At 38.0% G+C, this 12265-nt stretch overlaps 1 protein-coding gene across 3 annotated transcripts in view; it reads left to right on the forward strand.

Annotated features, from left to right (window-relative positions):
• The window catches only part of SEPSECS (Sep (O-phosphoserine) tRNA:Sec (selenocysteine) tRNA synthase), a 36628-nt gene extending 24990 nt beyond the window's left edge, over positions 1 to 11638 (forward strand). For 2 of the 3 annotated variants that reach the window (XM_047856701.1, XM_047856702.1), the window contains exons 9-11: positions 4901 to 4994; positions 6661 to 6751; positions 8161 to 11638. In XM_047856701.1, coding sequence (XP_047712657.1) covers positions 4901 to 4994; positions 6661 to 6751; positions 8161 to 8464 — 489 coding nt within the window. In that variant the 3' untranslated portion in view covers positions 8465 to 11638. Of the gene's footprint in view, positions 1 to 4900; positions 4995 to 6660; positions 6752 to 6829 lie in introns of all 3 variants that reach the window. The other variant, XM_047856703.1, reaches the window with a different exon arrangement.
• Positions 11639 to 12265: the final 627 nt, after the last annotated feature.

Here is a 12265-nt window from a genome sequence, read left to right on the forward strand (position 1 = left end):
AGCTCCTTTTTATATTATCGGTGTTATTGCGTACTAAAAAAGGAGTGTTAAAAGAAAACTTAGGATTTTTTTTTTATTCTGTGCCCTTATTCACCACAATGATATTTTTAGAGGTTATTTCATCTAGTATATCTCTTCAGAAAGTGCTTTATCTTTTCACAGTAGAGGCAGACAAGAACTCAGCTTGAAGCCATTCCTTCTCAAGCCTTCTTTTTTGAAGTGTTAAAGGATCAGAGAGAGTGGCACTCGGCGTGTGAATTGAACCTGTGCCCTTAGTGCCCTTAGCCCCTTCCTGATCAACATTCTGCTTCACTGAGGGGAGAGATGGCCATGAATTTAACTGAAGAACCCTTTGAGAAAGGGGTTAAAATTTAAGACACCATTTCTATGGGTTTCTCTCTGCAAAAAGAAGGATCAGTCTTAGAAGTTTCTCCTGACTTCCAGAGAAGGCCAGCATTCTGCTTAGCTTTCCTTCTAGAAGAGTGCTTTGCTGAACAGGGCACATGCATAATCATTCGTCGTTGCAAGTATCTGCTGAGTGGGCCAAGGGTAGATGAGGAGTGACAGCGGAAGGGCCACTCCAGTGGCCAGCGCTTGCTAGCTGGGCTTGGAAGACCAGCTAAGTTCTGAAAGAACATCAGACATACAGCTTCAGATGCTGTTCTGTAACAGAGCTAAGCTTGGAAACCTGAGTAGATTTGCAGCCCTAGAAGTGGAGTAGTTGAATTTCCATCAGAGTGTCAGATCTCAGGCCTGGTTATGGAGCCTCCACAGAGGAGTTTGAAAGCAGGGCGTTAGCCTGAGATGTAGGGCCTGCTGAGGGCACCCAGGTCCTTGCCGCTGGCCACGGCCAGAGCAGCACGTTGCATTCTGTGCTGGCATGTGCACACGGGGACCTCCGTGTGCATGGGTCTGTACGTGCGGTCTGTTGTCGCCTATCCTTTCATGGTACCATGGATGTGTTAGACCACTTGTTACGTTTCCCTTTCGATCTATTACCTACTTTGTAAGACATACTATAATAATTTCTGAAGCTCTGTTTTCATCTTATCTTGTAACAAGAAACGGTATGTTTTGAAAACATTACATAAAACATTTTCCCTTAAAATTCAGTGAATTATGCACATTTGGGGGTTATGGGGAGGGATAGGCTAAACGTTGGGTTTTACAGCTGCAAATCAATTTACAAAAGGGCATGTGAAAGATAATGCTTAATATAATTCAGCTTCCCTTCCATTAACATCTTTAACTATGGTGTAAAGTTTTGTATTTTTATTCTAGAAATATAGCTGACATTAGCATTCAGGTATGCAGTTCAGTTTATATCTAGTGAAGAGTCTTTTAAAATTAAGTTAAATACAGCACAAAAGACATAGAAAATCAATAATATTTCATTTCTTTTAAGTAAGATCTTTCTATATACATTTGCTTTGGGTACTTATAAATTTCTCCCTTTACAGAAGTATTTTATAATAAATGTCAGTTATAGATTTAACTGCGGCAAAAAAATAGTGCAGGTTTTGTAGTACCTTTAATATATCAGGAAAAAACTGCTTAGCTAAGTAGTAGTGTAGGAAATAGTGGTACAGCCTTCCAAATGATATTTTTTAAATGTAGTGATATTAATGGGAGAACATTGAGGGCCTTAACCTGTCAGATATTGTAGGATTCAGTTTATTGCACGTTAAGATATTTAAGCTTCTTTGCTTATTGGATTACCTATCATAACCCTTTACACGAAATATTTGCAGATGGATGTGAACTTGACTCACAGATGTTTTCTTTTTTGTGTAATTACTCCCATACTCGTTATATGTAAGATTTAGTTACCTTAGCATTATGTTTGTAGTCTAAAGATGTACCTTAGCATTATGTTTGTAGTCTAAAGTTTTAGGTAAAACTGATTTCTAGTGATATTAGCAATCAGTAGAACTGGTTAAAAGTGATTTGTTAAAGTATTAGAAATTGAGTATTAGGAGAATCTCAGTTTTTTAATAGCCATGTATGCATCAGTAAGTTTAAAAGCACCCTCTAGGGGTGTTACTAGGGAAACATTGCCTCTTTTTTTGGAAATAGCTAAGTACAAATAAATACATATTAATTACTCGTCAGGCTTCTTAGTTTACGAGTGTGTTCACATTGGTGATTCTTGGGGTAGCCATACTGGATAGAATAATATTTTACATTTGTCCTCACCACTGAAGTAAGTATTTTGCTGTTACTCTTAGGGTGGAAGATGTAGGAGGCTAATAAAAGGCATTTCCTAGCTATCAGATTTGTTTCTGCTTATGAGAAGTTGAATTTGAGACTAAGAGAGTTAGACAGCCAGTTGCAAATTAAGACTTCGGTGTATAATATAGATGATGAAAAATCAGCAGTTAACATCTAAATTAAAATGTGACTGCTTTTTTCTTTTTTAGGCAATACAGAGCATTTGGATTAGTGACCTAGTTACTTTATAGTAGATGAAAATATATAAATGAAATCCAGAAATTCTACTGTTCATTAATACTGGTATAGTACGAAAAGATTAGGAATCGTTCCAGTTGTCAGAAAAACTCTTGATCTTTGGATTCCATTCGATTCTCTTGCTGTTTCACCTTCTGAAATGAATATCAGAATGGTAGTTTAAGAAGGAGGGGCCAAGAAATCTTTATATGTCTAAGAAAAGTTGCCTAAACAGCTCTTTACAGTTTGCAAGTGGTGATGACATTTGCCTCCTTAATTATTTCTCTACATTATTTTTTTTTGATGTTTATTTTTGAGAGACAGAGAGAGAGACAGAGAGAGAGAGAGAGAGAGAGAGAGAGAGAGAGCACAAGTGGGTGAGGGGCAAAGAGAGAGGAAGACACAGAATCCAAAGCAGGCTCCAGGCTCTGAGCTGTCAGCACAGAGCCTGACCTGGGGCTCAAACTCACGAACTGCTAGATCATGACCTGAGCTGAAGTTGGACGCTTAACCGACTGAGCCACCCAGGCGTCCCTACTCTGTTTTTTAATGAAAGAGAAAGGTTTATTACATCTAACAGTAACATTTCCTCATAACTTCATTAGATATGACCAATGTGGATGTTAAGTTTTCTAATATAAAAAAGTCAGTTTATTTTAGTGATCTAAGATTTCACAATTCTGACATGCTGAGACAATTGATCTTATATAATAGCCTAAAAATTTAAGAATGACTACTAGTTTAAAATTTTTTTTCAGGTCAGAGCACAAAATATACTGTGTAAAAAAAATGTTTGTGGTCTTAAGTAGACTCATTAATAATTAACAAACTTGGTAGGACTTTTCTTCTTCTTAATCTTAACAGAAGATGGGTTGAGTAGAATCAGACTATCCAACCCTTACCTTAGAGAAAACTGAAGCACTTTTTGCAGCCTTCGAAGTAGGAGAAGTATCATTTCCTGCTGTCTACACCTGGTACTTTGTTGGCCCTTGGCCCTTCAGTGTATCCGTAGAGTTTATGTGTTTTGACTGTGACTGGAGGAGGTCAGGGCAAATGGGCTTCTTCAGGAAAGACTTATTTGGTCAGATTTTTATTTCAACACTTTATAAAAGGCTTACTAGAAGAAAGTATAATTTTAGGTCAAACAGTTGCCAATTTAAGATTTATTTATTTTATTAGACTTTATTAAACTGCTTACATACATGTGCACATGGAACTATACTTATAAAATATTTTTATTTTATTTTCTACTCTTAGGTATACATTATTTTCCAGAGTAGGACCAAGAACACAATTTTTTTTGTTTGTTTGTTTTGAGTTGCTATGTTCTTTTGAGTTGAGGGAGTTGTTAATATTGAGTTCGTGCATTTGGAAGGAAATGCATTTTAAACTACTTTTTCCTATGTTACGTACATACTAAAAGTGCGGCACGTTTTTCTTGGTGTTTGGAAAACAGTAGCGAAGAACACAAAGTCCCTGCTTTCAAGTTTTCCCGTTCGAGTAGGTAGTCACAGGAAGTATTCATTTAAGCTAATAAATAAGGTAATTTCAGATTGTGATAAGTATAGTGAAGAAACCAAAATAGGTAGTGGTTGTAGGAGGGAGACCGGGAGGACTTTAATAGGCAAATAATAAAGGGAGGGCTTATCGAACGTTCTGGGAGAAGCACTGTCTTGTGTCTAGAGGAAGCAGGCGCAAAGGTTCTTATACCAGAATGAGCTTGCTGTGTTTGGTGGTTGCAAAGAAGGCTGATGTGGCTGTCGCTATACTAAATGGGGGAATGACAGTTGCTGAGTTGGGCACATTGGCTGGGCTAGATCATTTGGGGCCTTAATAGGTGAAGAGTTTGGGTTTTCAGTACTTACAGACGGGAATCATTGAGAAGGACATGATCTGATTTATGCTTTTCAGACTGCTCTGGCCTCTGCACGTAGAACAGATTGTAGAGAGGCAGGAAAGTCGACAGAGAAATCGTTTGGAATCTACTGCTGTGGTCCAGGGGACAGGGTGATGGCAGCTTGGACCAGAGTGGTAGCCCTGGAGGTTCGGAAGAGAGGACGGATTTGTGATAGCTCCATAATATCCCCAAAGCAGGAAATATGGCGGTCCTTTGCCTTCTTCACCTAAATCCTGTGGTTTCTGATAATTGTGGCGGCTTTGAATCTCGCTATATTGTATCAAAGGAAAGAACTGGCTCCCAGGGCACAGAAATGAGTTAATTTACAGCACAGATACCACACCAAACAGATTTTGTTTTATTAAATCTGGCAAGTTTCAGTAAGCATCCATTTGATTTTCTTTAAATGTAACATTTTGGGGACATCTGGCTGGCTCAGTCAATAGAATGTGCAACTCTTGATCTTGAGGTTGTGAGTTTGAGCCCCATGTTGGGTGTGGAGATTGCTTAAAAATCTTTAAAAAAAAAAATAAATGTAACATTTTGTTGTTGCAGGAAATGTTTTCGTATTTGTCCAGCCAACTAAAGAAGCTGTCAGAAACCTACAATGAAAGACTGTTGCATACACCTCACAATCCCATATCTTTAGGTAATATATTTTTCTTAAGAAAAAAAAAATCAGTGCTTCATAACCATCCCCAGCAGGGACCTGGTATTTCTAGAAAGAGTATGAATTCTTTCTGGTTACAATGATATTTCTAAATTCATTACATTATTAATTTGTAAATTGAAAAGGTTTAGTTAGCCTTTAGAAATGCTTTAATGTATTCCTGAGATGAAAAACCATACACTGGAAAGAATCCAAATCAATATTAGAATATACAGAAAAAGATACTTTGACTCCTGCTTCTAACCAAAATAATTTAGTCACTAGTAAGAACTCTATAAAATTTTTCACCATTTAACAAAACACCATAATATTAAAAATTAAATCTGTATTGTTTTTAATGCTGTGATTGTTTTCCTGATTGTCTTTATGTTAGAGAACTCCATATTTATGATAATTTCCTTTGTAAAAGGACTATATATTTTTGTTATGTAGTACAAAGGCTACTAACAGGTTAACATGAACGTTGACTTTTATGCATTTAGCTTTTAAGCTTCATAATTCTCCCTTTTGCAAATATATATATAGTGGGATGTTTCATATTTCATGCATATCTGAGGAAAGTTAGGAAACAATCATTTGTAACTGAAGCCTTTTGCAAGAGTTGGCTTCCATGGAAAATATATATATTAAATATTTAAAAATATATTAAATATATATTAATATATAACAAATTATATATGCCACCAATATATAATAAACCCATCCCATTTAGTCCTTTGCTGGTTTATAGTACAGAAGATGATATGGTATGATTTTGAATCACAACTCTGCTATGTACTAACCTCTCACCTCCTTTCCCCTATCTATATAAAATAGAGACAGTGATCCCTCACATGCAAAATTGTTAAAGAATGGTTGAGACTGTAAAGTATCTAGTGTGGGAAGTCAAGTCCTCAGGAAATGGTAGCTAGTAGTGGTGGTGAGAACATAGTTTACTCATGTAACCTCAGAAAGATTATTCTCATTTATATATGCAGAAGTTGATCTTACATAACCTTATGTATGTGCTGAAAATATCCCACATTCCCATTTTATAAGTTCTTAAAACATGGTTGAATTTGAATAAACTGCCATATTGATCATGTCATCGTTCCATCTATTTAATTGGAATGCTCACTCTTCAGAAGGGTGATCCGGAAATTCTGTTCTGATTCTGAGTATGTTCGTTTATATTAACAAATTTTTGTCTGCATTTATTAAGATTTATTAAGTGCATTAAAGTGAAATCATGCCCCTTGACAATGAATAAAAAGTAATATCTCCATGCCAGTTACAAAAAGGCGAAGAATGTAGGATTCCTTTTGTATGAGGTACTTAGAGTAGTCAGAGTCCTAGAGACAGAAAATGGAGTGGTGGTTGCTGGGGGTCGGAGGGGAGGGGAGAATGGAGGTACAGTGTCCCAGCCTCGCAAGATGGAAGGAGTGACTAGGATGGGTGGTGGAGATGGTCGCACAACAGTGTGGGTGTGTTTAACACCGCGGAGCTGAACACTCAAAAATGGTTAAGATGATAACATTTTATGTTATGTGTCCTTTAACACACACACGCACACACCTAAGTCAGGTCTCCCTCATTAAGTACTTTTTTTCTGAGTGATTTTGTGCTGGTGAACCAAAGTACATTGGGATCCTTTATTCTCTTTCAGCCATGACACTTAAGACACTAGGTGAAGACGAAGACAGAGCTGTCACTCAGCTTGGCTCAATGCTGTTTACCAGACAGGTGTCTGGAGCCAGGTGAGTGTGTCTGAAAGAGGCCGGATTTATTTGGCTTTTCCAAGCTCCCTGTAATAAAGTACCTTTCCTTAACAATAGTCCCCCATGTATATGCTGAGCTGCATCTGAGGATTCGTCATGAGTGAAAGAATGAAGAGATGGAAAACGTGTGGTGCTATGAAAGCTTGCCTGTGGAAGGCCCACGCCGGAAACAGCCTCAGGGAGATCGGGATCTTGTCTGTTTCGTAGAGCTACAGAAACAAAGTTACACCGCTTGTCTCTATACGTTTTTATCTTTATTTTCCTTTGTTAGATAATCTTCAGTGGTGTCACGTCAGGGTATTAGAAATAAGTCATCTTCATTACTAAATTTAGATGAAAACATTTTTAAGGAGAAGCCCATTTCCTGAACTAAAAAGGTTATGCAATTCTTGTCTAAGTGCTACCTTTGAAAAGTGTACTTTTTTCTCTTATAGATACACGGCTTAAAAATGAATTTCATTTTTCATTTTATATTTGATGAGGTCAGAGAAAAATGACTTGAAAAGAAATATCTTGCCCTAAGTACTCTTCTTTACATGCTTCTATGAAAGCATTTCTCTCTTGACTACCAGAGATTAGAGATTTCACATCAAAGGACAACTTTTTAAAAGAAAAAATCTTAGATTAATTCAGCTTTTACCTTGATGAACTCTGTCTATACACAGCATAGTTTTGACACTTCTAAAGTGGTTTTCTTAGCCTTGCTTTTAGTGTCGCCAGTATTTGTCTTTTTGTTTAGATTGACCTTAATTGACTTATTTTTTTGAAAGAAATACTGGTAGAAATCTGCTTATATCAAGTTTGCTAATGAAATCTAGCTTAAGAAATGCACATGCCATTGCTGAATATACTGATTGCTGACCACCATCCACTGTGAGTGGGTGCATAGTTTTTTCTGGATCTTTGCTTTACAGCTCTCCATTGCACAGCGCAGATCAGATGGGTGTGATTTTAGTTTGTTGATTTTTTGAGGCAATACACAATTAACCAAAGTGGTTTGACTTACAAATTTCAGTATTTCATTAAGGTAGGTATATGTGAAGTCAGATTCCATAGTTGGTACCAAAACAGAAATCATTTTCTTTTTTCTCTTTGAAGAAGGTACAAAGGTATTTGCAATTCCTAGAGGTTATGGCTCTTTAATAGAAGATAAGTGAGCGGTACTCTCCAGGCAGTACTTTTCTATGTAAAATAGCAACGTATTGCATAATTTTATTTTAAGGCTGCCACAGTGTATTTTCATGATTTATAAATCAGGTCATGATTTATGATTGTTTTTAAACTTCTCAATAAGTAGATACAAGGCTTAGTAACACATATCTTTTGTTTATGAGTGATATTCTGTTAGCATCACCAGACATTAAATTGCTAAATCTTTTCTCTTTCAGGGTTGTGCCTCTTGGGTCTGTGCAAACCGTGAGTGGCTACACTTTCCAAGGCTTTATGTCACATACAAATAATTACCCTTGTGCTTACCTAAATGCTGCCGCAGCCATTGGAATGAAGACGCAGGATGTGGACTTGTTCATAAAGAGACTTGACAAGTGTTTAAAGGCAGTAAGGAAAGAACAAAATAAAGAGAGTCATGTGTCTGGAGTTGACAATTATGACAGAACTGAAAATGTGGATATTGAAGAAATGGCTTTAAAACTAGATAATGTGCTTCTTGACACATACCAGAATTCTTCATGACATGTGAAAGGTTTCTCTTTGATAATTTGAAAGAAGTGACGAGGCTGCAGTACAAATAAGCGGTTTAAAGACAAGACCTTAGGTTTTTGAATTGAGAATTGCGTGGAGAATGTTTGGTGGAGAACTAGAATGTGATCGGAGCTAGTCGCTGTTGACTGTTAGTTTTTTTACTCTTAGACTGCCTCAGTCATTATGATCCTTAACAGATAATACACAATTAACATTTTCCTAATTGTTATCCTATTTGTCAGTTACGCATTATGATTCCGATAATTCTTACAGGACAGTGAAAATACTTCTTGATTCTTTTGAAATGTGTAGACTGCTTCCTTCTAACCATTCTCTACCATTCACACACAGATTACTTATGTTTCTGGTCACAGAGAAGGTAGAAAGATTTGATGCTACTATTTACAAGACGTTGATGTGTCTAAGTCACAGTATGCCTGCGAAATGGACATTGCCCAGGGAAGCAGAGTCAAGCTTTAGTTTGCACTCGGTAGCAATGTCTCTCCACTGGGGATGATTTGCTTATATCTAAGCAACATCTGGGGACATTTTTGGTTGTCACAACTTGTGGAGTGCAGTCGACATCCAGGGGTTGAGGCCAGGGGTGTGCCGTCAACACCATACGATGGACAAGACAGCGTCTCCCGACAGAGAATTATCCAGCCCCGAATCTCAGTGGTACTGAGGTCAAGAAATCCTACTCTAAAGTAAACGAACTCCTCAAGTAAAGAAGTTTGCCATAGCAACTTTAATTATTCAGTAGTGCTTCAAAGAAGAAAGCTCTATAAATGTTATCAAATTATACAGTGTTAGACTCTTTTTTTAAAGCGTATTTATTTATTTTGAGAGAGAGAGAGAGAAAGCATGAGTGTAGGACGGGCAGAGAGAGAGAGGGAGAGAGAGAGAATCCCAGGTAGGCTCCAAGCTGTCAGTGCAAAGCCCAACAGGGGCTTGAAGCCACAAACTGTGAGATCGTGACCTGAGCTGAGGTCAAGAGCCAGATGCTTAGCTGACTGAGCCACCCAGGCACCTGTACAGTGTCAGACTCGTAAGCAATAACCAGGGTTACCGGTTGTAAACATGAGATTATATGGCACTTGTTCATTTCCCCATTTGGGCAAGTGAAACTTTATTCCACTGTTTTTGCTTTAGGCGACCTTTGTATGTTGTTTATTTCGTTCAGGTGTTGTGCACAGCCATTATCAGGAGTGGTTAACCTGGGAATCTGGGGACGTATTTTTGCTGGGGAGATGAAAATGTTGTAGGAGGATAAACAGGTGTGTTCCCCCCTCCCTGCCCACACGCTCAATTTCTGAGTCTGCTATTCCAGACTTACCGGCTATCACAGTTATTTGTGTTGTTTATTTTTAAGAACTAGACTATGGTCTCAAAGCCCGAGGGATTAGTGAAGTCTCCGAACACCAAAATGCCAAAGCCATGTTTCTCAAGACCTGCCCTGTGGAGCCGTGTTCCTAGGAGGTGCTCACGGGGATAAATGTTCAGAGGCAGATAATCTGGGGCCCTTGCAAACCTGCCTATCGGCACATGAAAGGCTCAAAGAACTGGTTGGAAACCAGCTTGAGTGTGTCCTTATCCGAAGATGAAACCCCTGTTTTCAGTTAGACGCCTACTGACATCCCACTGAACATGCTTTTGAGAACACTGCAGTCGAGAATGCTGCCTTTGTTTCCGGGTTGTCTTTTTCCCTGTTGATTTGGTAGAGTGTAAACTGCGGTAAACACGAGCTCAGAGGGATGCCACTCCCATCAACGTGGAAGTTAAAGTACTTTGACACTAGCTTGACAACCTTGGAAGTCAAGGCTGTGGAGATAAAGTACTCACTTATAAATATTGTAAAGGTTACTTTTAAATTATTGTATCCTTGGGGTTCAAATATTTTAGCTATAGCTCCAATAATACATTTCAGAGGAGTAAATCCTGGATTAAAAGGTTGTGTGAGGCTTTTTTTTATGTGAATTTGGGACCGAGTTGTAGAACCAATAAAGCTGAAGAGCCCCAGCGGACCCTCTGGGGTCCACGAGAGGGGATGAAGAGATGTTGCAAATGTACGTGCTGGCGGCACGGCTTAACTGGACACGTGAGCCAAGGTTGTTTTACAGAACGAGTGATCTGTATTGTGTGCTCATCATTTAGCTGGAGAAGGCCAGAGCCGAGAGACCAGCAAATGTTTTCTCATCTGCAGTGTATCAGCACTTCTTGGGCTTCAGCTGCTGAATAGATAATAATTCTAATTGAAGATAAATTACATGAACCCACATGTGAATGATAGATGTGTTGTAACATTTCATTCCTGGTGCATAAAATCAGCTGCAGTTTTTATTATTAGTTCTTTCTTTTCAGAGGTTTTGGAATAACAGCCCTATTCCTGCTGGTTTAAATCTGACCTTGAGGTCCTGGAATTCACGAGAGTTTTTGAAGGGGTGTCGTAGGTTTCCTTTGCTCCCAGCCAAGCATCATTTTCACTCACTCTCGCCCATTTTCACGTGTAAGTGTAAAAAAGTATACACGTACAATTATTTATTTTAAATTATTGGTACCATTGGGTAAGCCTCATAATTGGCCTAGTTACCCTTGAACTGTGGCAGAGGGGCATCGGCTGATAGATTTTCCAATCATGACCCAGCTGCCCTTATTAAGGCTCTCAGGTAGAGTTTTTGGAGTTTGGTTCTTAAAGTCACTGGACTGTGGTAGTCTTTCCAGAAAAGAAAATTGAGTAACACAGAATATTCTTTAGGTCACTACACAATGTGTTACTTATACGCACAGCAGGGAAAGGTATTTTAAAATCCAGCTCTCAATTTGGCTCCTATGTCCTCTGTTGATGAATTCTTGCTCTATCAGGGAATGATATGTGATACCAGCCTTAGGAACTCGGTGTTCAACTATAAATCTTTCTATTTAGCTTTTTGTATTAGTTGAATGAAGTTATAGAGTATGAATTATTGACTCCAGTTCTGTTCAGCCAGTAGGCACTTGATATACACAATGGTAAATTTAAATATAAATTAAGTTTTTTCTGGTACTTCTCCCCAGCACCCCAAAACACTGTCATTGAGGCCTAAGCTCTTGGATGTGTTTTTATTTCTAGACTATATACCTATGATAGGTGTAAAATTTAAATTAAATAAAGGCAAATTTTTTGAACCAGTGATATTGCTTTATTCTTGAATTAGCTCGTCACGAGAATCAAATTCTTGCGTTCTTTCATAGAGGAAAATAGCCAACATTTGACAATAACAACAGCAAACTCTGATGAGTATCGTTCAGATTACACTTGAGTTTTCTCTTCCCATTTACTAATTTCTCCCAAGCCCTTCAATGGTTTTGTTATGTTTTTGCATTCGTGAGGCCGACTTCATTTTGCAACTAAAAATTAATCCAGTGTGTGTACACAGAAGTTTGGTCATTGCAGAAGTTTGATATCCTCTGAATAATTTGATAAAAACCATGAATATGCTGTTAGCACTTAAAAAATTCCTGTAAATAACTTCCTTGTCTGTCACATTGTGTTGGTTATATGTCTCTTATGGCCATTCTTGATGTACAGGTCTGAGACTTCCCCACTGTGTCCTTTTGTGCCTTTCTTGTTTTCCTGCTCCTTGTAGCCACATGGTGTGTGTATACATGTAAGATGATGAGTTCAAGGCTGCCGAGTATATCTTTGTAATATTCCACCTAATATTCAGTTCGATCTAAGGCCGTAGGCAAAAATCCGGAAATGTTTATGTTATGCTGTCTTGTTTTTATCAAGTGGTATCAACTTGAACTTTT

This window comes from Prionailurus viverrinus, chromosome B1, assembly GCF_022837055.1.
Source record: "Prionailurus viverrinus isolate Anna chromosome B1, UM_Priviv_1.0, whole genome shotgun sequence".
NCBI lineage: Eukaryota > Metazoa > Chordata > Mammalia > Carnivora > Felidae > Prionailurus > Prionailurus viverrinus.